Source organism: Strongylocentrotus purpuratus, unplaced genomic scaffold (assembly GCF_000002235.5).
Source record: "Strongylocentrotus purpuratus isolate Spur 01 unplaced genomic scaffold, Spur_5.0 spur5_scaffold_6, whole genome shotgun sequence".
Classification (NCBI taxonomy): domain Eukaryota; kingdom Metazoa; phylum Echinodermata; class Echinoidea; order Camarodonta; family Strongylocentrotidae; genus Strongylocentrotus; species Strongylocentrotus purpuratus.
The window spans coordinates 29760195-29786038 of record NW_022145612.1 but is presented as its reverse complement, the minus strand read 5'-3'; the positions used below and the strand labels follow the sequence as shown (position 1 = coordinate 29786038).

The 25844-nt window shown below is 37.0% G+C and overlaps 1 protein-coding gene across 4 annotated transcripts; it reads left to right on the top strand.

Moving 5' to 3' along the window:
• The first annotated feature begins 41 nt into the window (after nucleotides 1-41).
• On the top strand, nucleotides 42-25844 carry LOC100892183 (monocarboxylate transporter 9). 4 transcript variants are annotated; one of them, XM_011664539.2, is made up of 7 exons: nucleotides 42-507; nucleotides 12209-12362; nucleotides 12777-13073; nucleotides 14372-14802; nucleotides 18375-18597; nucleotides 20626-20769; nucleotides 21525-25844. In XM_011664539.2, the coding sequence occupies exons 2-7, from the start codon at nucleotides 12218-12220 to the stop codon at nucleotides 21686-21688; spliced, it is 1404 nt and encodes a 467-aa protein (XP_011662841.2). In that variant the 5' UTR covers nucleotides 42-507; nucleotides 12209-12217; the 3' UTR covers nucleotides 21689-25844. The 4 variants fall into 4 exon arrangements, with proteins under 4 accessions (XP_011662841.2, XP_011662843.2, XP_011662842.2 ...); XM_011664541.2 differs by having other exon boundaries at nucleotides 12206-12362; XM_011664540.2 differs by lacking the exon at nucleotides 42-507 and adding an exon at nucleotides 1160-1680 and having other exon boundaries at nucleotides 12206-12362.

The window sequence follows — 25844 nt, the reverse complement described above, 5'->3', positions numbered from 1 at the left end:
CTGGCTGGCGGCGGTCGTGATGAGATCAAAGCTTGGAAGCATGTTTGGAATGTCACTATATGATTCAGGTGCATGAATTAATGTATCATGGTACCGATCAGTGTCCATTTGTAGTAGGTCCATGGTATAGCAATGGAGTTACTAGCTAGTAAATCCACGGTATAGCGAAAGTCTCTCATGCATGAAGTGCAGTGAACAGTGTTGGTTGAGTTGTGCGGGTCGCGAACAACCTAGGTCAAAGTCACACACGTAAACAACAACGCAGTTTGGCTATAGGCTATACGTTAGAATATACCGTCTATCTATCTATAATAATCAAACAGCTATTGGACCGCGAGCCGTATATAGTTCGGATGAATCGGAGTTAACGGAAAATGATTATAACCAGAGACATACATGTACCATAATGACTTGAGATGTGCAGATGTGCAGGCGTGCCTGTGGAGGAAATACGATAATTATTTTGAACTGAATTATGCGACAGCTTAGATAGCAGTATAATGAAAGGTATGTATTCAATATCCTCTTCCAGTGTAAACAGGAGGATAGCGTTTCATTTCAGTCAAGCATTGAAATGGGATACCAGTGTTTAAGTGGATGCACTTTCAGTGAACTACAAACAAACAAACGAACACAAGACAAATTCCCTTTTAGTTGGTAAATATAAAGCAAACTATATACAGTGAAACTTTAGAAATAATAATATTGGATTATCTTTTTATTAATTCTGGATGAAATTTGACAGGGACACAAAGAAGGGTTGCATATCACATTAGTTACATAGATGAAATCTGATCGAATGGTTTATTAAGAATACGGCAGCCCGTAGGCTAAATTACTTTCAGTTAATAATTTCAGGTAAATATCAGTTTCGAAATGATTGTTAACATCCAATACATAAATATACAGTGTAAATTGTATAAAATGTATGTAGATGTAGAGCACCATTATAACTCTGTCGGTAATATTTTTTGAGAAAGGAATATTATTATGAATCAAAAGTTGTTGTATACGGAAGCAAATGAAGTGGTTCCTTGGCCCCGACTGTTTTCTAGTATGCCAGACCGTATTAGGTTCATGGTCAGCACAAGGATACATTTAGCGTCGCCGCCAGTATAATTTTTTATATTATGGTCTGACCTCTGACCCGATGCATGTTTGGCTAGACCATAGAGATAGTGTTAGTAGTATATATCTCTATGGGCTAAACAGAGTGTTGGTGCCTGGTTCTGCATGTATGCTCATCCTCCTAGCTCAGAAAGAGAGGAAGGTCGTTAGAGATTAACAAGGCTGTTTGCCCAGCCCCGCCCCTATGCATCTAGTTACGACGCCGATTTTACAACTGAAACCGCCTTTACTTACCAGGTCCCTATATATAGTGAGTCGGTCGATGTTGTCGACCGTCTAGGGGTGTTGTTGTTGTTGTTGTTGGTAGTTGTTTTATGGTATTTATTCGGTACTGAATATAAAATACGCCATATCTTCGGTTATACTATTCGGTTGGACCATCTTGGGTTTTGATCATGGTCCACTGAGATGTCCACACAGTGAATCCATGACCAGTGCACCATGGCAAATTTACAGAGTGTCACTCCTGTACATGTATATACGGTCAAGCTGTTCTTTTCATCATACGCCGTCAATACACAGACTGTACGCTACGTAATTTTTCTGTAACGGGTAAGCGTGTATACTGTTTTACACAGTCGTAGTAATAGACCATTTTCAAAATGTATTCACATATATTTACCTTCTGAGTCGATGAGCTATTACATTCACCTGTTATATCTGACTAACCAGAATGAAAATTGCATACACTTTGTTGTTGCTAGGTTGGACAAACATTACCATGATTATGGCATGCCCTATACCCAACAATATGTCATGTAAGAAATTTGCATGCTGACTAAAAGTATTATCATTCGTATAACAGGGAAATGAAATCATTTGTGACGAGGCACTAGCTTCACAAAGACGTGAGCATTACAGTGGATTACATTACGAAAATGGAATATTGTTCTGTATGCATGCAGTCATTCGTAAAAACATTGATGAAAGAGTATTTGGTACTCATGTTTTGTTCACCACCGTATCTCATATATATTTTTTCGTGTATCTAATCTCTACAATGATTTGTTTTCGTCATCCTTTTACCCATTTCAGAAGGCCTATTACTGCATTACTATTCTAAAGAATTTTGAATGAAGTATAACTGTTGTAATTTACTATTATGTATCGAAATATAAATTCTACTGCAATTCAGTCCGAGTGCAGTGATGGTGTTTACAGTACAATAAATATTTTTTCGGTTCAAATTGATTCAATTCTTCATGCTTGTCACTCTAGAAAAAAAACGGGGAGTGAAATATCTGTGCGTTTATAGCCTCTTAGTTCAGTTATTATTATTTTATGGTACTCTCTACAATTTGTGTTCTAGCTCTAATATTACATCGGCAGATCACCATACATCTCATACTGCACGTACATGTATGATGTATATGCCTTATTAGTTGTGACAGCATATGGCCAGGGTGGTGAAACGTCCCTCGTACGACCTTCTCATGATGTACACCATAATAAATATACTCTGACAGCATTCACTCCCACAGATATGATTTAGATAACATATTTATAACAGCTAAATACACATCTCTAGCTTCTCCCGCTTATCCTTTCTTCCTCCCGCCTCTCTCGCTCTCTCTCTCTCTCTCTCTCCCCTCTCTCTCTCCCTCCCCCTCTCTCTCCCCTCTCCGCTCCTCCCTCCTCCCTCCACTCCCTCCTCTGTTCCATCTTTCTCTCCATTCTTTCACTGTTCCTGTTGGCATTGCAATCAGGGGCGTCGCTAGACCTTTTTCAGTGGGGGGGGGGGGGGGGGGGGGGGTGTAGAGGCCAACGATTACCGACAAAAGTAGCCACCAATTACCGACAAAATTAAATTTCCAATATCTACAAAGTCAACCCTATAAACCTGGGGCCGAAGGCTAAATTGTTTTTCCTATGGACTATCTATAGTACTTGCATATGCGCAAAATGGTCATTTTCCTCGACGACATTAATATACGAATTATTTCTTAAATTTAGTCAGCATCATAGCTATATATTTTAATGCAGGCGCGGAGCTAGGATCTTATTTTAGGGAGGGGCGGTAGTGAGCAAGAGAATCACTTAAAAGCGCGCTCATAAGGGGGTGTGGGTGATGAGCCTCCCGCGCGAAGCGCGGAAGCTTAGACGTTTCTTTAAATTATTATAAAAAAATAAGACGATTTGCTGTACCATTCTCGACTGTTTATCCTTTTCTGAATTCAGTATTTCCCCCCCCCGCGCAAAGCGCGGAAGCTTTGACGTTTCATTAAATTATGAGAAAAAGCAGACGATTCGGCGTACTGTTCTCGACTCTTAATCCTAATCTGAATGAAGCTTCCCCCTCCCGCGCGAAGCGCGGAAGTTTTGACGTTTCATTGAATTATTAGAGAAAGAAGACGATTCGTCGTACCGTTTTCGACTCTTAATAAGCCCTATTCATCTGAATTCAGTTTCCCCCTCTCGCGCGAAGCGCGAAAGCTTTGACGTTTCCTCATATCATTAGAGAAAGAACACGAGTCGTTGTACCGTTTTCGAATTTAAATAAGCCCTATTAATTTTTCTGAATTCAGTTTCCCCCTCTCGCGCGAAGCGCGGAAGCTTTGACTTTTCCTTACATTATGAGAAAAAGCAGACGATTCGGTGTACTGTACTCGACTCTTAATCCTAATCTGAATGAAGCTTCCTCCTCCCGCGCGAAGCGCGGAAGTTTTGGTTTTATTAAATTATTAGAGAAAGAAGACGATTCGTCGTATCGTATTCGACTCTTAATAAGCCCTATTCATCTGAATTCAGTTTCCCCCTCTAGCGCGAAGCGCGAAAGCTTTTACGTTTCCTCATATCATTAGAGAAAGAACACGATTCGTTGTACCTTTTTCGACTCTAAATAAGCCCTATTAATTTTGTCTGAATTCAGTTTCCCCCTCTCGCGCGAAGCGCGGTAGCTTTGACGTTTCCTTAAATTATTAGAGAAAGAAGACGATTCGTCGTTCCGTTCTCGACTCGTCTAAATTAAGTTTCCCCTTGGCGTTTCATCACAATATAGAGAAAGGAAGACGAATCCTCGTACCGTTTTCGAATCTTATTAAGCCCTATTCATCTTAATTCAGTTTACCCCTCTCGCGCGAAGCGCGAAAGCTTTGATGTTTCCTCAAATTATTAGAGTAAGAAGACGATTCGTCGTACTGTTCTCGACTCGTCTAAATGAAGCTTTCCCCTTCCGCGCGAAGCGCGAAATTTTTGGCGTTTCATCAAAATATAGAGAAAGGAAGACGATTCCTCATACCGTTTTCGAATCTTATTATTATTAAGCCCTATTCATCTGAATTCAGTTTCCCCCTCTCGCGCAAAGTGCGAAAGCTTTGACGTTTCCTCAAATTATTAGAGAAAGAACACGATTCGTTGTAACGTTTTCGACTTTTAGTAAGCCCTATTTGTCTGAATTCAGTTTCCCACTTTCGCGCGAAGCGCGGAAGCTTTGACGTTTCCTTAAATTATTAGAGAAAGAAAACGATTCGTTGTACCGTTCTCGATTCGTCTAAATGAAGTTTCCCCTTCCGCGCGAAGCGCGGAATTTTTGGCGTTTCATCACAATATAAAGAAAGGAAAATGATTCGTCGTACCGTTGGTGACTCTTAAACCTCTGATTTCTTTAGCTGACATTATAGGAAAGTGAAACTTCGAGAAAATACAAGTATTGTAGTTGTAGTCACTCTCGAAGTCGTCACAGCGGATAAGAAGTCGCAGTTCGTAGGGAAAAAACTTGTCGGCCGACCGACAATATACATCTCACCGACTTCAAACTTATGCATTGATGAGGATCGAGCAAGAATACCGACACAGCTGACCAGACACAGCAACATATTTACCCGTGTCTTTCTTGCTCCCTCGACGAGACGACTCCACCCAACAACCCCAACAACCCCCTTTTCTCTTTTAGTCCCACTCCACCTCTCTCAGACTCTTACCTCCCCTCTCTCTCCTCTCTTTCATCCCCCGTTTCTTTTGTTTCCCTTTCACTCTTTTTTCTTCTTTTTTCCTTTTCTTTCTTTTCTTTCTTTTCCTTTCTTTCCTCTCCCCCCTCTTTTTTTTTTTTCTCTTTCTTTCTTCTCTTTTCTTTCCTTTCTTTTCCTTTCTTTCCTTTCTTTTCCTTTCTTTCTTTTCTTTTCCTTTTCTTTTTTTCTTTTCTTTCCCTTCCCCTCTCTTTTTTCTCTCTCTTTTTTTCCCTCTCTTTTTTTCCCTCCCCTTTTCTCTTTTTCCCTCCCCCTTTTCTCTTTTTCCCGACGGCAGCGCAATTTTACCGACAATATCCTGACAGGTGGGGGGGGGGGGGGGGGGGGTGTCGCACCCCCGCACCCCCCCCCCCTTTGGCGACGCCCCTGATATTTGCAATAGGTTCAAAAATATAATGTATATAATGTTCAATGGAAAATTAACTCTGTTTAGATTGCCACTAAAGTTTTACACAATAATTTAACTATGTCTAGAGAACTACGACTTAAAAATGAATATCAAAACGACGTTAGTTCGCTACAAAAAATGGTGTACAACCTACAGCTGATAGATTCTGCTTCAACATTCCGTGGTCATGGTCATGGTCATGTTTTGACCACGGAGTGTTGAACCATATACAATTCTCTTTCTTTCGTCTTCTTCTTCTTCTTCTTCTTCTTCTTGATTAAGAAATCATAGCTAAGAAGATAGAAATTATATTTGGTGAAAAATATACAGGCGCGGATCCAGGATTTCTTAGGGGAGGGGGCCCAATTTTTTTTTTTTTTGCTCCCGAAAATTTGAAAAACGCGCCGGCCAAAAATTCGCTCAGTTGGGGGGGGGGGGGGGGGGGGGGGGGGGGGGGGGGGGGGGGGGGGGTTAGTGAGCACATTTTTTTTTTTTTGATCCTCAAAAAAATTTCAATTTGCACCCCCCCCCCTTGAGCGCCAGGGGGGGGGGCCCAACCCCCCAAAAAGGTAAAAATCACGTGATTTTACATGATTTTTTTCTCCCCCCGGCCCCCCTGGATCCGCCACTGAAAATATATAACGGGGAACAATTGTGACTAATTCATCTAGAAATACCAAAATATACCAGTTGATGACAAATCTATTTCATATTGAGAAACCTTAAACCAAGAAAAGCGCCAACTTATTCATGCAATTGGCATTCTGGCAATTGTAGTACAATGAAAATAGTTGGTGAATGACATGCTTCATCACCACACACACACCTTGAAAGAATCATTCATAAATTAGATAACAATTGCTTGGTAAACTTGGTAATTATGCAACACCGTTCATTATGCAACACCTTATCTACATTTATTTGTATGCAGGGTCAACAAACATGTACTACTCTGACATCACTATTGCAATCAAAATGGCCTCCCACACGAGAGAATGGCCATATAATGAAACTGCAACATTTGTGTAGAAATAGTTTTCCTTGCTACGTAATCAGTAATTTCCAGATATCTATAACTGGCTGACAGTTTGGAATGATTATCAGCTAATGTTTGTTGGCTTTCATTCTCTTTTAATCATCAAGTTTAGTCATTTATCTTACACCGTTTAAAAAAAAAAAAAATACTATCCCCAATTTTCCCCATAATTAAAATAGACCAAAGACAGAGAGCGCGCAATTCAATCGATATTAATTTTAACGGGTTTGAAGTCCATCGGTTATTCAAGGTACATTCACGTTCTGACTAAAATAGACAGCCTTTTATCAAAAAGGTTAGGACTCCGAACGGTATAAATATAGCCAGGCTGATTGATTGAACCGACACTAACGTTAATAAAAGTCAATACTCGGCCGTGAATTATAATGATTTTCATGTGAGAGTATACCGGGAGTGAGGGAGTGTAATTTTGCCCCCCCCCCCTCTCCCTTCACTTCAACACACGACCATTTGCGTAATGTAATCAACTTTAACATTAAATTGACTATTTTGTTGGCAAGTTTGACAACTTTAATATATACGTCTTTATTGAATGCCTCGTTATGAATTATTTCATTCGCCAGTCGTCGCTAGATCGCTAGGTAAACAATAAACATGTATAATACATTTTTGGAAATTGACTATTTTGTTGGCAAGTTTAACACTCTGGTGTAAAATGTGAGCCCTGATAGTTAAACAGACCGCTTGCGGAAGGCTTACCAGACACAACAGCAGCTAATGTATACAAAGTAGATTAATTCTGTAGAGAATTAGAGATGCCACTATCATGATTATTTTAGCACGAATTAGAATTAGATCGTAACCGGGGTTTCGAAAGAGAAACATGCATACATTGAAATACATTAGTAGACTGGTCTATTTATTTATCAGCCCATCCAGGGACGTGACAGAGAACAAGGACTGGATTCAAGCCGCTCTCCTTTGACCCCATGCTCCAAGCCGCCGAAAAGTTATGCGCTAATCTGCAACTGTTGACCAGGTGGTGAGATAAAAGAGCGCATGAAATTTCAGGATTTAGAATTCCTACATCAGAAAATGGTATCACAGCAACTGTTCGCTGTCCCTTTCAATGATTTCTCATCCATTGTTGAATGTGTAAAGAGTAGAACAAGCGAACAAAAACTTGTTTAATTTTATCCCTCTTTTTAACTTCAAAAATATAAAAAAAAACACGCATTAGCAAACTTAATGTTATTGAAGATTGTAAATCATGGATTAAATAACGGGACATTAAAACATGCACAAATTAGCACAATATCCTAAAATATTGAGTGTTTTTTGTCAGGATGTAATTTTTCTCTTACCAACTCTGGCACACAAATTATAGGAAAGACGGAGTACTAAATTTGAAAATTTGTTTGATTCACTATTCCCAATACACTCCCCATATAAATTTTTGATTTTTACTGAAATTTTGCCGGTAATTTAATATTTTGTAATAAATTTAAAACTGGTGCCTGGCTTCCAAAGTCTCCGTAGTGAAAGCGCGGTTCGAAGCATGGAACTTCAAAGCTAAGTGTAATGTTACACATCCCATTGTTACGCTTGAGAACTCACGAATGCGTTTGAATAAATTACAAGAGTTTCGCCTCCTTTCTTTCATCTCCCTGGTTAAACAGACCGCTTGGTGGAGGCTTACCAGACACGACAGCAGCTATTGTATGCAAAGTGGATTAATTCGATAGAGATGCCATTATCATGATTATTTTAGCATGTCACAAATTAGAATTAGATCGTAACCGGGGGTTTGAAACTCGAAAGAGAAACATGCATACATTGAAATACATATGTAGACTGGTCTATTTATTGATCAGCCCATCGCTTGTGCTGTTTCCCCACCGCATGCATGACGTATACACAAGAAATATAATAACTGTACGCGAATGCTCATCGCTCCGGTGTTAAAAGGCCTAAATAAAGAGATGTTTTTATTGCCCTTTAAGTTCCAGGACCTGGGTCGGTCGGTCGATTTTCTTCCAAACCAATGATGAAAAGATGGACCTCTCCAAGGCTTTCGATACAATTAATCATGTGCAAACTCAGTTATTATGGACTCAGGAGAATAGTGGTTCAGGAACTATACCTTCACGATAGGCACCAGTATGTTTCTATTGCCAATGTCCTGTCTAATACGAAAGATTTAAGTTGTGGTGTCCCACAAGGTTCCATTTTGGGCCCGCTTCTTTTCTTGTATATATCAACGATTTCTGCAAGTCTTCGGAGGTTTCATTTTTCGTTCTTTTTGTATATAGACGACTCAAATCTTTTCTTTTCCCATAAGGACCCACATTTTTTACTTGTCACCATCAGCCAGGAATTAAAACGTGTTTCAGAATGGATCAAAGCCAATTATCTCTCAATCTGCAAAAGACGAACTACATGCTCTTCAGTAACACAATAGATACTAAATTTCTGGGAATAAATAGAGATGAAAAGCTTTCTTGGAAGGAACACGTAGATAATATTTCTAAAGTTATTTCAAGAAATATTGGCATTATAAACAAGGTCAAATGTTACTTTCCAACTCGTATATTATTAACCCTGTATCCCACGTTGTTGATCCTTCCACATTTAAAATACGGAATTATAGCGTGTGACAATTATTGTGCTGAACATTGCTGACTATATAATTTAATTCTGTAGAATTTTATTACTTCAGAAAAAAAAGTGCTGCGTGTTATATGTCGTTCTGATTTTCGAGCACACACATTGTATTCTAAAGATAACAGATTTATACAGTCATAATCTGGGAATATTTATGTATAATTCAAATAGAAATGAACTGCCAAATGTTTTTTATTCAAAGAATGTCAATATTCATCATTACCCTTCTCTCTCTGCCGGGCTACATAAGTAATAACAGACGGATACTGCACAAAAATACATTAAAAATTCATTAAAAATAGTACATTCATAACAAAACAGTAGGTACACCGTAGATCAAAGAATATTGGTGGCAGGAAAACGGAAGTGCATTGGGAATGGATGTGAAAAATAAAGGGTTTATGATATGACTTAAGCAAACTCATAGGAAGGACATATTGTTGAATAAATTATGATTAGTGCTAAACGAAATGATCTGTTTTACATGCTTCAAAGTAGGCCTATTGTCATATAGGTGCAATGTACATGTATATGGAGAACAAAAGGGACCTTTAAAGGTACTATGTCCCTTTTGCTGCCAACCTCAAATTCTGTAGAACTTTGCAGGAATTATGAATATGTCATGTATGTCCTATCTGTGAAATTTAAACGTTAGCAGTGTCCTCATAATCAAATTATGCAAGGAAACCCGTTTACTTGCTAGACTTCACTGTCAGACACTATTGAGTGACTGACTGGCTTTTTTTCTTCTTTGGTAATAACATACATGAAAAGAGTTGTAAATGGTACATGAGCATTTGTCTACATCAATAACCCACTTCTTGTGATGGCCAAGATTAAACTGATTGAATCTTTGCGCAGCATAAAACGTATGACCATTCGGTACAATTGTCTGAAAATCAAGACTATCACTTTTGGGCTCTATAGCCCTAAAGTCGATTTGACAACTAATAGTCGTTATTTTCCCACTTGAAGACATTTTCAAGCCCCACCTTTTTAGGGAAGTTCTAAATTAGTATTATCTTTCAAATGCAGTTGGAATTTAACTTTTTCATTTTTTTTTTGCCTGCAAATGGGACATAGTACCTTTAATTCACCTAAGTTGAATGGAAAGTGAAATTATAGTTTCACTTCCTGTTATTGGTTAATAGAGATGATTGGTAATGCAATATTGAATTTAATATACTCCATATAAAGAAAACATGTACCTTCTGTATACAATTACATTTTTACATTTAAGCACATCTATAAGATAACAATTTGATTTACGTATATGCTTAAAGGTACTATGTCCCATTTGCAGGCCCAAAAAATGAAAAAGTTAAATTCCAACTGCATTTGAAAGATAATACTAATTTAGAACTTCGTTATAAAAGGTGGGGCTTGAAAATGTCTTCAAGTGGGAAAATAACGACTATTAGTTGTCAAATCGACTTTAGGGCTATAGAGCCCAAAAGTAATAGTCTTGATTTTCAGACAATTGTACCGAATGGTCATACGTTTTATGCTGTGCAAAGATTCAATCAGTTTAATCTTGGCCATCACAAGAAGTGGGTTATTGATGTAGACAAATGCTCATGTACCCTTTACAACTCTTTTCATGTATTTTATTACCAAAGAAGAAAAAAAGCGAGTCAGTCACTCAAAAGTGTCTGACAGTGAAGTCTAGCAAGTAAACGAGTTTCCTTGCATAATTTGAATACTAGGATGTTGTTAACGTTTAAATTTCACAGATAGGACATACATGACATATTCATGATTCCTGCAAAGTTCTACAGCATTTGAGGTTGGCTGCAAAAGGGACATAGTACCTTTAACATAGATCTGTCATTACATTATTCCATTTTTTAATTGAGTAACCTAACCTCACAATAAAGGGAAGACCGTGCGCTCTTTCTGTAGCGCTCATTCTTGCATTTGATTTCTGAATAGTCATTAGCGTTACTCTGTCAATATGTTCTTAATTGTGCAAACAATTGATATGAAATGGAATATATTCGAATCAATCAAATCAATCAATCAAAGATAAACTGGTAACGATGGACCATTGTTCGAACCCGCCACAGTCCACAGTCTACGTCAGGTGCTACACACCCCAAGGACTCACTTTGAATATAGGTTGTCTAGAATGTGTTTACAATATGTCACCACTTCAAAACCAATGGTATGATCTACGAGAGCCGTATAATTGGAATAGGCAGCAACAAGAATCATGAGTCTGTGTGGTAATTATGGTCTAAATCAGGGTTTAGCTTTGGTATTGTGTTTTTCTAATATTTTTTTTTTTTACTGGTAGTCAATCCGCAGCGCCTGCTAGTTAATCGCATGTACTTATTCAGTACACAATGCATGAGCTGCAGGCGCATGCATACATGTACGTAATGAGCGATGCACGGAGTTTGATTTGATTTTAATCCTTCAAGGAATAAACGTTACACTATAATTGCACTATATGTAACGTGTTCTTTTGCACTGCGTTAGATCCCCCAGCTCTATGCTTTAGCAATTGCTAAGTTTTTCCTTTTTTTTAAAGAGATTGAACAGCAGAAAAGCATGATATATCATTAACAGTCTCTTTTGGCTGATATGATTAGTTTTATAAATTGTGATGATCCACAAGCTTGACTAATAATATATCCATGTAATAATGTACAAAATGTGCTGTGTATGCCAGTATAGGAATTATTTTCATATCTTGTACAGTCGAGTAGGGGAGCTTGCAGATACAGGGAATGTTGGCTCTATTTAATTTTTAAAAATAATTCATATTATTTTTAAAACCAACTCTCACTACAAGCTTCAAATACATCAAAACTGTAATCATTATCATCATACATTTTGTTACAAGCGCTTCATAAATTCATGACATGATGTATTATTGATTTGAATTTGAATTTTAACCTGCATAATAATGCGCCCCAGGAGGGAGACACACATTTCATTTTAACATGGAAGCTTTGTAACTGCATATAATTATGAATGTTCTATGATTTTCAATCAACAAAAAAAATCAATTATTTATCGACTCTCTCTTTTTTATGCTTCTTCCTCATTTCTGTTTAGAAGAAGGCCGCCATGGTTAACTTCAAAGGTTGTAAGGGCTGGCTGATCACGGCCGTTACTTTTTGTCATTTCTTCGCAAACTATGGATTCCTGTATTCTTATGGACAATTCTTAGTCGTCTTTCAGGAGGAGTTTGGTAAAGGGGCAACCGTAACAGGTATTTATTTGCTTTGAAGTTCTCTAAATTTAAACAAAATTATAAAATGGCGAAAAGAAAGTTGAGTCATGCAGACAGATATATCAAGTTTTATGAGGACCAAGAATGCGAGTGAGGGAGAGAGGAAGTCTTAAGGAGAGAGCCGTGCCATGAGAAAAGAGAGGAATATAGATGAAGGGAGATAGGAAGAAGAAGAAGAGGAAGAAGAGGAAGAAGAAGAAGAAGAAAAAGAAGAAGAAGAAGAAGAAGAAGAAAAAGAAGAAGAAGAAGAAATGGAGATAAAAGATGAAAGATAGTGAGAAAAGGAACAAAATGATTGATAAGGCGATGTTGGTTAAAAAGATATACCGATGTTTCTGCTTCCCCCTCCTGATAGTGTTTATTTTTCTTCATTTTGTTTGTCTTTCTTTTCAGGATGGCTTGGGACAATACCATTCGGTCTTACCTACCTCGCAACTCCCCTCTCCAATGCTCTCATAGCACGATATCAACACCGATTGGTTGCTGCCATCGGTGTCATCTCATGCTTCGTATCTTTAATTGTGACGTCATTTATGACTAGCCTCCTTCCGATGTTCTTCACTTTTAGTCTGCTTTACGGGTTCGGGATCAACTTTGTGACGGCTGCTGGACTCAATATCATCTTGCAATACTTTCCAGACAAGCATTCAGCTAGGGCTGTGACGATAGCCCTTATAGGGTGCAGTACAGGTACATCACGCTAACTTCTGTGAAATACAGTTTAAAGATAATATAGACGGTATATGTGGTCAAATTGCGGGGTTCAATTAGGGTTCTGGTTGCAATTCATTCGTTATAATATATATCAAGGCCGGATCGATATGATAATTTATCAAATATATCAATTAGTAGGCGGTTTCCCGGCAAAATTTGTGTCATTACGTATTAGTCAAAACATGTTCTTTCACATGATTGGTAATAAAAGCTTCCATTTCATTTTTTTGAGAGGGGGGGCGGGGGGGCGTTTTCAAAACTGGTCTATACCTTTAAAGGTAAAGACCAGAAGAATATGTTTTGCCTAATACATGATGATAAAAAATTTGCCGGGAAACCGCCTACTTTGATATATTTGGTAAATTAGTTTATCTATTTGGACGTGATAGATATAACGCACTTGTCGCGCACGTGTGCGTAGTTCCATATACATCTTTCTGTGACTGGGCCAAATTTCTTATCATTTTGAAGATTCCAGAACCTAGCAGTACACACCAATACTTATATACTAGATGATCAACCTTTTCTGATCGATTCCACAACGTACTTTCTTTCACAATGCTGTCGCATGAACATGACTGGTCTTTATCTTTAAGATAGTTTGTAGTCCTATATTTGACATCGTACTGTGACAATGATCTTTTTTTCGGAGATTCCTCAATACATAGCTACTTGAGCATCCGGACATTGTATGTGATCAAGTTCCGTAATCATCCAAGTATTTTCACAGATGTTTATCGCCACAATAATCATGTATATGCAATATTTAAAGTAGAAAAACCGGCCTTCACCGCTCCTGCCTTTGCTTCAGCGAAAAATGTTCTGAAACGGGTACAACTTTCCGGAAAAATCAAACGTATCTCGCATGAAAATTTCTTTGTAAAATGCTCCTAATCGTATCATTATTTATAATATCACTTTAATTTAATGGACTGTGAATAATAGCTCGGACATACAAGACAAAAAATATTCTACAAAGGACATTAATTGGGAAATTTAAATTAGAGGCTATCGCATTTCAAATTACAGCATAAAACAAAGTCTGCCTATATGGAGTATACCTGCAACGGATATCCTCGTAATTTCGAACTTTATATTACTAATGCAGATTTATCTCGTGACAAAGCATGGAAATAATCACCGCACCTGTGTAAAGGTCTGGGTTACCGTTTTTCTCTCTTGAAACAATTTGATCAATTGTGAAGACTATCGTAGTCAATTAAGTACGTTACCAGTATTGACATCGATGTCTAACATTCTCCTTATGCCCACAGGTCTCTTAGCCCTGAACCCTCTCACATACTTCCTCATCAACTCTCTCGGATGGAGAAACACGCTACGGATCGCATCAGCTGCTGTCATGGCAACGGGTGCAGGGGCTGTCTATACTTTCACCAAACCTCCGCGGGAACATACTGACCTGGAGATGAAATATATCAAAATCGAAGGAATCCAACGCACAGAAGAAAAAGAAAATCTCTTTGCTGATCAAATGAATGGAAATGACATGAAGCAGAAAGATGGACAGAAGACGGGGTTGACCTCGGATTTGCTTCAAAGGAAGATGAAGGAGGAGGAAGAGAGCAAATTAAGATTCAGTCAAGAACCTAGACCCCTGTCCGTATTGCGCCATCCCGAACTGTGGATGTTGGCTTCCGCTCTTGTCGTCTGCTGTGCGGGTGTTTGCTTCTTTTATATGAGCTTGGTAAGACACCAAATTGTTGTTTTATTTGAGATAATGCAGTATTATCTATTTGAATATACATGTAGTTTTAGACGCCGAAATATATACATAAGGCTGTTGTTGTTGTTGTTGTTTGGTATTATCGGCGTTTCATTCTTTTTTTAGAGTATTTACGCCTTTCACTTTTTTTTTTTTTTTTTTTTGGGGGGGGGGGGTACTTTTTGTAAAGTCATACTCTTCTCTTTTTTTTGATAATATAATCTCAGATCTCAGGTATTTTGCACTATTATATTAGTAGGTACTAGGCAGGCCCTACACAAACTAACCAGTTTGCAGTAATGCTGTTGGTTCTACTTGAAGCATGAATTTAGATTGTACGATTAGGGGTCACAAATCCTAAACCAAACTCTTCGTCAACCATGCAATGCTTATTCATTTTCTCAAGATGACTATTTCCTGTAACGGAATCCTTTTGGTTAATGGAATTAGGAATTAGGATACATCCCATTTATGAATCTGAAGGGTCAAGGTGTAAGTCCTTGTGAAACTTGTTATCATTGAGGCATATCTGATAGCTCTTACAGATACAAAGTTGTATTGGTCCAGAGCTCATCAATATACAGCGCTTGCATAGTCGCATCTAGCTATACCATTAGGGACTTTTAGATTTGCGTGGACTGATACGTGTGACGTCCATTCAAGGCAGTGCATTAAAAGGACGTCGATCGTAGCAATTCACGTTGTCGTTGTGCAAATCTAAAAGTCCCTATTATTAGGTACCTATGTCCGGGACCTATGATTTAGCTGGTGCATGCATACGTCATGAGCGTTCCAGGGACAATAAGTCCCTGGGCAATCACCTCCCGGTCAACAGGACAACACTCCCGGAATTTATTTTGCTTTAATTAAAACCAACTTATTATCAGGGTAAACTTCCCCTTGAATGACGGGGGGGGGGGGGGGGGGGTGGTTGACTTTGGTTGTCCTGGCGGAGGGGATGGTAAGGGCAATGTCCTCGGGGATGGTTGATGGTTGAAGAGTTGACCCCGTTTTAACCGATCAGCACTTGATCCGTATTAAACCCATGAATATTAAATGTATATCTATATTTTGCTCTTGTAAATCTTAACTTATTCTCTGTCAAATTGAAGATTTTCCAATGTATCACAGTATTTTACTGATATTTTTAATGTGTTAAAATCACGCAATTATTCACTTTTACAATCTACTGCTATTTAACTATTTTAAAAGCCGGTCTGCATGGTTACAAACAAACATGACTTGTTAAAAATCAATGAAGATCTGAGAGGAAATATAATTGCATGTTCACATTTATATATATCTCTATATTTTTTAATTTTTACTATGAACTTGAACGAATTTTGAATTTATATCATGTAATGTCTAATTTCACATGTATTTATTGTATTGTAAGTTTCTTATCAATTTGTAAAAAGTCACACAATGCAGCCTTCGGGCTACGAGATGATTTTCAATAAAACAAACCATTTATATATATATATATATATATATATATATATATATATATATATATATATATCTTCGGGGGGGGGGGAGTAATTTTCCGGGGGTTATTTTCATAGAGGAGGGGATAGTTTCCGGGGGGGGGGGGTCAATTTCCGGGGGGGGGGGGTTATTGTCCTGATACGCGTAATAACCATGCATGGGATTCTTTCAATGTTTGATCTTGATCCTTAGAATCGAATCCATAGAATTTTTCATGACTTTACAATCGAGGCTTTCTAATATAACATATATTAACTGGATGAGGGCGTAATATACTTTTTTTTTTTTGGGGGGGGGGGAACACAAGGGGGTATGTTATCCCTCTTTACAAAAGTTCATATTATACACCCGGTCAATTATGTATATACATATAATGGGTGTCAGACTGTCAGTAGACATGTATGATAATATTAACCTATGGCCAGACACTTAGAGCTATACAATCGTACTACAGGAAAGCTTTTCAATGAAACGTCTCGACAAGTAGGTGACATACAAAGAAATACCCTTGGATGAAGTCCATGAAGTTTAAAGCTGTGAACCTGCGTCTTTTATAGCGAGGATCTTCAAAACAAATATAAAATACCTTTTTTTATTTTCTAGCAATAAAGCATGCTCTTAAAACCGGACCCTTATTTGTCAATAAACTTCAATCGATCACTGAGATAAAAATGACATATATTTTAATTAATTACAATTCCAAATGACCGACAAGATCATAGTTATTTAAACTTCACTAGTTTTTAAATGAAGAAAAAATAAAATCTTCGAGAATGTCGTTTTGTTTCCGAAGGTACCGGTAGACACCAGGAGATGTCCAGTGTTAGGTTAAGTGACCGTACGGCCACTTACGGCGTCCGGTATTAGAAGGCGTCCGGTATTAGGTTGAATGAACATAATGGAAGTCAGATAGAGAGAATCATTTGCGTCTTTGTTTCTCACAATTATTACTCAGCGATAAGAAACTATCCCCCGGAAATAATTCAGACAATCGATTTCTGACAATTTTCCGGCTGGATGCAATAGTTTATGGCGGATAACTTCCAACTCTACACACTATAAAGAAATGTAAACAAATCAGAGCAAACACAATGGATCGGATGGATCTGAGTAACCTTTTATTGTCAAAGACAGTCAGTCATAGCAAATTTGAAGTCTGAGGGTAAATGACTTCCAGTACCATGCACCATGCAAACGTCAAAGTATCTTGAACTTACAAGATGAAAGTCACACGAAGAGACTCAACTTTAATATAAATATGATTTGTTTCAAGTTGCTCTTGATTACTGTTTCGCTATATGATGCAGTTGTTGTTAGAGCATTTATATAAATGCCAATATGTATATAATATTGGATGGCTTTGGGTGTGATACAAGAATATATTGTCACAGTGAGAGCGATATATTCTTGTATCACACGAAAACAAAGCCATACATTATACTTATTATTATCTTTATCAGGCTGACTAGCGAAATAACAAAATTGTCAGAAGGGACATCAGTTTTGGACATTGGGTACTCTGACCGGGTACCAGCGAAAGAGTTGTTGATTTTCGATAATCAAGAAATATTGTATCGACAGTTGAAGGTCCCGTATGACAGAGCAATACGAAAACAAAATCGATCTGTCATCCGGGTACTGCGCTAACGATATTAAATACACTGATTTATTGTACCACTTGGAAGCCTTATATAAATAATATTCTATTGCATATTGTAATAATGTTACTAAATGCGTGATATGCTTAGGATGATTTAATCATGTACATGTGTGAGTGTGTATGCACCGGTATGTTTTCAAATTCCATTTAGCTTTCTGCTGATTCTATGAAATTTTTTTCCTTCTTAATGTTTTCATCAGTCAATTACAGTAGCGATGAATTATATCAAACCTATGTCATGTGCAATCATGATATTTGCATTATGACTATTCGAATTTGTCACCATTCACATAATTGTTCAGATGATTCAATAAGACAAATGCAAATTTGATTGATTTTATTAAAAAATACAACATAAAGGCATTTTTAAAACGATGATTATACATTATTTTTATCTTTTGCACAGGTAAATTTCTTGGTATCGAAGAATTTTGGTGAAACGCGAGCGATGGTAATGACAATATTGGGGGTGTCCGCGGTGATAGGCAAAGTGGCGGTGGCACTGGTAGGAGATCACCTTCCGTTCCCGAAGATCTTTCTGCTGGTCATTGCTAATATCATCGGCGCTATACTGATGGGATGTCTTCTAGTAGCAGAAAGTTTCATACCCATTGTCTCCGTTACCATCAGTAAGTCATAGCCTTTTGTCTTTAACCCTTACTGATCCCAGGCCCCCCTCGACATTTTCAGAGATTGCGCCGCAACCGCTTGGAATTTTGAATTGTCGTTTCATGACTTTTTTTCCCTCAAGTCTTGCGCACATTTTGATACCATTTTTCGACGAAATCGGATATACCTGTAACGTGTTACATAACAATTAGTATGCGCATGTCATAAAAAGTGCTATAATTGCATATATTCAATTGTGAATACAGGTTTAGATGCATTTCTTCCTAAGTGGGAGATATGAATTGATATCAAATTGCTTTTATATGTTTCTCAAAGTAACTTGATGTATTCCAGAACAAAAGAATACATTAGAAATAAAACAATAGATATAATAAGAAATAAAAAACATTAAAATACACAAGAAAATACATATTTGAAAATCGCTTCAAATTTGCATAAATTATCATTATTAATTACATCAAAATAACTATTTTGTGTTAGAAAAGAAGTTTCATATGAATAATGAGTTTCAACATTCAAAAAGTGGAGTCTGACAATTTTTGTAATGATTCTAGTTCCCTGTATATTTCCAGATTTGATATTCATGAAAGTGTAATTTGCGTATTCATAATTTATGCAAATTAACCTATGCATTTTCAAATGTCATAGAAATAATGAAACCTCATGAATTTGAGATGAAGGAAAAATGTATTCAATACATTTTCAAGATTCTTCACAAGTCTACAGACAAATACGTAGAGTTTTCTGTAAAATGCATAAAATTAGCATTTTGCATAATTAATTAGGCTATAACGACCAAAATTTGCATATTAGGAAAAAACTAATCATACCATCTTGTTCCTTACGTAAATATCTACAAACATGCACATGTTCGTGTTCATCGGACATTCGACAGCCGAGATCATAGGGGGGGGGGGGCCTCCCAGCCCCCCCCCCCAGTCAGTGAGGTGCTCAAAATAGCCCAGTATAGTAAGGGTTAAACAAATAACCCGCTTCACAAGACTAAATATACCTTCGAAGGAGACGATCTCAAGTACAACTGTATATAGATAGGAGACAGTTGCCTGTGCAGGGGCAAAAAATTGATGCTTGGGCACAATAGTTGTATAGAAGCACACGGCTTTTTTTTGGGGGGGGGGGGGGGAGGGGGCGTTGTTCACTGCTAATGTGTGCGGGCCTCTATTGAATCGATTATTTGGTCTTCTGAGAAAATTTGAAACTACTGGATGTTTGAATAAGGTCACAAACAATGATGCATGATTATCCCACTTCTTTGGGTTCGATGAACCGTTTAATTTAAAATTAAAGTAAACGAGTAACGGTGCAAAAGGAAGTTATACGACACTAAGAAAACTCCGGAGTTTGGTAATTCACAATGCAGGAGCTGAACAAAAGGAAAGGTTTCAGGATAGAGGTTATTTGCTTGTTGGGATTTTCTCAAAGCGTTGCGCCCGTGACTTTTGCTACATTATGACCCTCTCCTCGTTGAGTTGTGAAGTGTTCCAGAACTTTCAAAACTTTCGGTTCAGATTTAACAATAAATTAAAAATGAACATTTTTTAAAACTCATTTTGGAAGTCTTTGAAACTTGGAGGTAAAAAATTATTTCAAATCTAACACTCTGTCCAATGAGTACCAGCGCCACCATTTCCGTAAGAAGAATAACTATACTGACATGAGTGAATAATTCTCCGCAAAATACTAGCTTTAATAAACTGATACTAAACTCGCTGGTGGCTGCGGCAGAGCAGGGGTTCGAGTGAATTTTATAATTATATTTCCTTCTAACCGACAAAGAAAATGTTTGAATGATTGGTACCCCAAACGGAATACAAAACGGCCGGGTGCGGTGAAATCTTATCCAACTTTTATTTGGAGTGTAGTAGTCAAATACGATTATTGTACAGCTTTAGAAAAGGAACCTCGATAAGAAAACGTTCGTTGTTGAGCATTTCTACAAATATTACGTAGATTTCTGTGTAATCATTTTGTTGGTTTTATGTAATTGTTTGTTTTTCTTTTCACAGTTTCTGGTCTCTTGGTTATTTCTGTGCTGGATACCATACCTCATGCTGTAAGCCATCAGCTATTTCATCCTAATCAATGTCTTGTCTCCTGGACGGTTATCACATCGGCCATGGGCTCGGGTTATGTTGTAGGTGCGCTTCTAGGTAAGTAGCCTTTAAACAAGGCCACATGTCTGATAGACGCAGAGGAAAGGAGGAAGGAAGAGAGAGATAGAGGGAGTGGGACGGAGGGAGGGAGGGAGGGAGAGAGAGAAAAAAGAGAGATGATGGGGGCTGTGGAAACTTAAAACCTGCTACATACATTGTGCATGTGTATTTTCTATCCCTCCGCCTATACGCCCCTATACGCCCCTGGATCGGTGCCTAGCTTGTCGAACCCATATTGATTTATTTGTCCGACAAGTGATATGACAAGTCACTCAGTGACTCACTTTCTGATATTTCTACAGGCAGAATCAAGTCACTGTAATAAATCTAAAATTTCCAGTAGATTTACTATTGTAATGATGAGTAGGTTTATGGATTAATTGTCAGGATTCACAAGGCGTCAAGCTTCGCTTATCTTGTAGCCCTGGCTAGTTCAGTTTAAACTAAGTTCCCATTTCTACATGTGTGTTTTTAATGTATACTGATTTTATTATGTATTCATAACTGAAAAATTGATGAAATGAGATAATGACTATAAAATGTTATTTGGTTACTTTGGGTACTTCTGTAGGTATTTGGCTTCTAAATCATACACTTTTTTTATTATACTTTCCAATCTGTGATTAATTCTAAAGATGCCCTAACCCCCCCCTTTTTTTCTCTCCCCCTCTCTCTATCTTCCTCTCTCTCTCACCTCTATATATTTCTATCTCTCTCTCTCTCTCTCTCTCTCTCTCTCTCTCTCATTACAGGTTTAAGCATGGACCATACTGGGTCATACGATAGCGCCCTCTATGTGTGCATGGGATTTTTCCTATCGGCGGCATTGTTATGCAGCTTTGTTCCATTGTACCAGACGTGCTCTGCACGACGACTCGTTGCTACAGACATGGAGAATCAACCAGTAGAGTTATGATGAAATAGTACCGTACCTGACTGACTGAGAGAGAGGGAGAGAGAGAGAGAGAGAGAGAGAGAGAGCGAGAGAGAGAGAGAGGGGGGGGGGGGGGGTGGTAAATGCGTGATTGTGATTGGTTGAAAGTTAAGTTGAGTGGCTGCCATAAAAGGAGTGTTGGAACTGAGTCACGCTTAGTAGCCAATTAACACCAATTACATTTATGTATTTTAATTTTGATACAGCCATAGTATGGGCTAATCTTCTAAGGACATATATACATACATATCAGTGTGTGACTTTTGTATATATGATACGAATCGTTGCAATGTAACAAATATATCGACAGACTATACGTTCCAACAAAAAGAAAGTTGTTTACCCAAATGATTGGGTTTTGTTTCTAAAATCTATTCTACCTATTTTTAAGCATGCTTCGTCACAAAAAAAAGGGTTAAGGGTTTAGCGGGGAAGTCATTGAAAAGAAAAAGGGAGACGTTCATTTTTTATAATGAATCATACTTGTGGATACATAGGGTGATGATGATGATGATGATGATGATGATGATGGTGACTTTGATGGTGATGATGATGATGATGCTGATGATGATGATGATCGTGAATTTGATGGTGGTGGTGATAACGATGATAATATTGATATAGATATTAATCTGAATAATAATGAGGCTAATGCAATAATGATAATAACTCTATAATTTGAATACAAGTCATGTACAGTATACAATACCACTAGCCATTGACAGTGGTAACGACATTCCTTGTATCGGCAGGGTATATTCTGAATATTTCTACTTATAAACTAAATTATATAATCGTTAAGTAGAGAATAAGGCAACCTTTGAACACTCAGGGTAGCTAGTATCTTTCAAGTGCACTTGTATACCGTATATATTACTATTGGCGACATTACCATACGAAATCACAAAATCGTATAAAGTAAAGTATAAAGCATTTCTTCAACACACAGGGTAACTGGTATCTTTCAAGTGTACTTTTATACCGTATATATTACTATTGGCGACATTACAATACGAAATCACATAATAATTGTGAAGTAAAGTATAAAGCAATCCTTCAACACTCAGGGTAGCTAGTATCTTTCAAGGGCACTTGTATACCGTATATATTACTCTTGGCGACATTACCATACGAAATCACAAAATAATTGTAAAGTAAAGTATAAAGCAATCCTTCAACACACAGGGTAACTGGTATCTTTCAAGTGCACTTGTATACCGTATATATTACTCTTGGCGACATTACCATACGAAATCACAAAATCGTATAAAGTAAAGTATAAAGCAATCCTTCAACACTCAGGGTAGCTAGTATCTTTCAAGGGCACTTGTATACCGTATATATTACTCTTGGCGACATTACCATACGAAATCACAAAATCGTATAAAGTAAAGTATAAAGCAATCCTTCAACACTCAGGGTAGCTAGTATCGTTCAAGTGCACTTGTATACCGTATTACTATTGGCGACATTACAATACGAAATCACATAATAATCGTAAAGTAAAGTATAAATCAATCCTTCAACACTCAGGGTAGCTAGTATCTTTCAAGGGCACTTTTATACCGTATATATTACTATTGGCGACATTACCATACGAAATCACAAAATCGTATAAAGTAAAGTATAAAGCAATCCTTCAACAGTCAGGGTAGCAAGTATCTTTCAAGTGCACTTGTATACCGTATATATTACTCTTGGCGACATTACAATACGAAATCACATAATAATTGTGAAGTAAAGTATAAAGCAATCCTTCAACACTCAGGGTAACTGGTATCTTTCAAGTGCACTTGTATACCGTATATATTACTCTTGGCGACATTACCATACGAAATCACAAAATAATTGTAAAGTAAAGTATAAAGCAATCCTTCAACACTCAGGGTAGCTAGTATCTTTCAAGGGCACTTGTATACCGTATATATTACTCTTGGCGACATTACAATACGAAATCACAAAATAATTGTAAAGTAAAGTATAAAGCAATCCTTCAACACACAGGGTAGCTAGTATCTTTCAAGTGCACTTGTATACCGTATATATTACTCTTGGCGACATTCTGAATTGGATGTTTAGAAAGATTGTGCATGTATGTGTACATCATCAAGTGTCGTCTGCTGTGTGTTAAACAGGGTTTAAGCGCTTCTCAACAGCGATGTGTTTTTATACCTAAATGTCAATGTCCCAGAATTGAGTGTGTGATTCTTTATATTTTCTTTTCCTAATAGCAGTAATGTTTTTTCATCGATTGTTTTATACCATTGTATTACTATGAACACGTTCATGATTTCAAAAATCATTTCGAATGCAGGGTGTGTGGTAGTGCAGTGTGAATATAGTTATATAAATACGCAAATCTTTGCAATTTTTTGCAATTTTTTTTGTTATATAAAAATATCTTTAAAAATATTCAAAAGTGATAAAATTATGTACATAATAAAATGATGTAAACCTGGAGGTTGTATTTTTATATTGCAACAAAATACAGATAGTATATCAAATTCGACTATCTTTATATAAATAGTGAATTACATTTTCGTTTAGGGGAGGGGGGGGGGGGGGGGGTTGGCCAGTTTCTTAAAAAAAAGAAAGAAGGTAATTCACTCATTACATATAGATAGTCGTATTTGGTATACTATATGTATTTTGTTGCAATATAAAAATACACCCTATATATATATATATATTATCGTAAAATTCTGAGAGCATTTGAGTGAGATACAAGCTCGGTGCAATAAGGTTTGAGAAAATAATGTAATGCCTTTTTTAAAACAAAGAATTGCCAATAATTATATGACGTACTTGTATTTTAAAAAATAGTGTGCGTCAAATTTGTCACATGTCCGTGTGATTCAGTGTCAAATCACTTTCAGTGTCAAATCACTTTCAGTGCTATAGAATGGTTACGTGTTGACCTTTATAGGCTGTTGTATTGTCAAGCTTTTCTTTCACTTTCTTCGTCGTATTATATTTCGGGAAGGAAACGGGTAAGAGACGTATATCAATCAATCCTGCCTTACAAAGAAGACAGTGAGAGGGCGATGAAATCCCTTTTTACTGACCTCACACTGTAGCCTGCCTATCCAATGTTTCATTGTAATACATGTATCTGTATTACGGATATTCTGTATACAATCATTGGGGAAAAAAATATGGTATATTTCATATTTTTAAACTACTTTAAGTGTATTCTATTTGTTATCGCATATTTTACTTTTTTTATTAAAAAAATCTAATCCAGTTTCAGGGTTTGATGTCAATCCCGATAGTGCTTAATGACAATAGGTGTCAAACAGAAAAATGTTTTGTCGACTCAACAATTATCTCCAACTTTCCGAAAGTATAACGACCTTCCTTCTGAAATTATTTGGAGGGAATTTTTTCTTACATTGTGCCCTAATTTTCCTGTAATAATCCTTTCAATTGTTGTAGAATTAGTGCAATTGGTTTTATTTTTCGAAGTTTTTCTGCCGTTCTTAGTCGTTTTGGGCTGACTTGATCCCATAATGCATGTACGCATTCTAAGGAAAAAATAATTTGCTCTGATTATGTTTTGCTCTGATTATATCTTGTATTTATATAATTGACGTACGCCTTTTTATTTTTTTCTCGCATTATTGCGAGATCTTGTAAACTCAACTGTAAAATGCATCTCATAAAGTTACTATTTATATTGCCAATGTTTTTAATACAGAGAATACATAGTTTGAAGGCGAATGAAAATTATCGTGAGGAAAATGATAATTTGACACTTATTTTTCTATAGACCGTTTATAGAACGCACTGATTTCTTTGTCTATATTTTTCATACGCTTGTCATTGGTTTGGTATACAATTTGTGAACGGTATAGTAACATCAATGTGTTTAATGTATATACAAATATATACATGTAGGCCTATATATATATATATATATTTATATATATATATATATATATATAAATGTGTGTGTATCAATTATCTTGTAACTACGTTGTATTTTGTTTATGTGCTGCCAGTGGAGGCCAATTTTCTATGTTTTGATTACGGATCAATAAAATAATCTATCTATCTATCTATCTATATGTGTGTGTGTATTGGTAGATAGTTTTCAGATGAATTTGCCATTATGTGAATAAAGCACACTAAAGCTAAA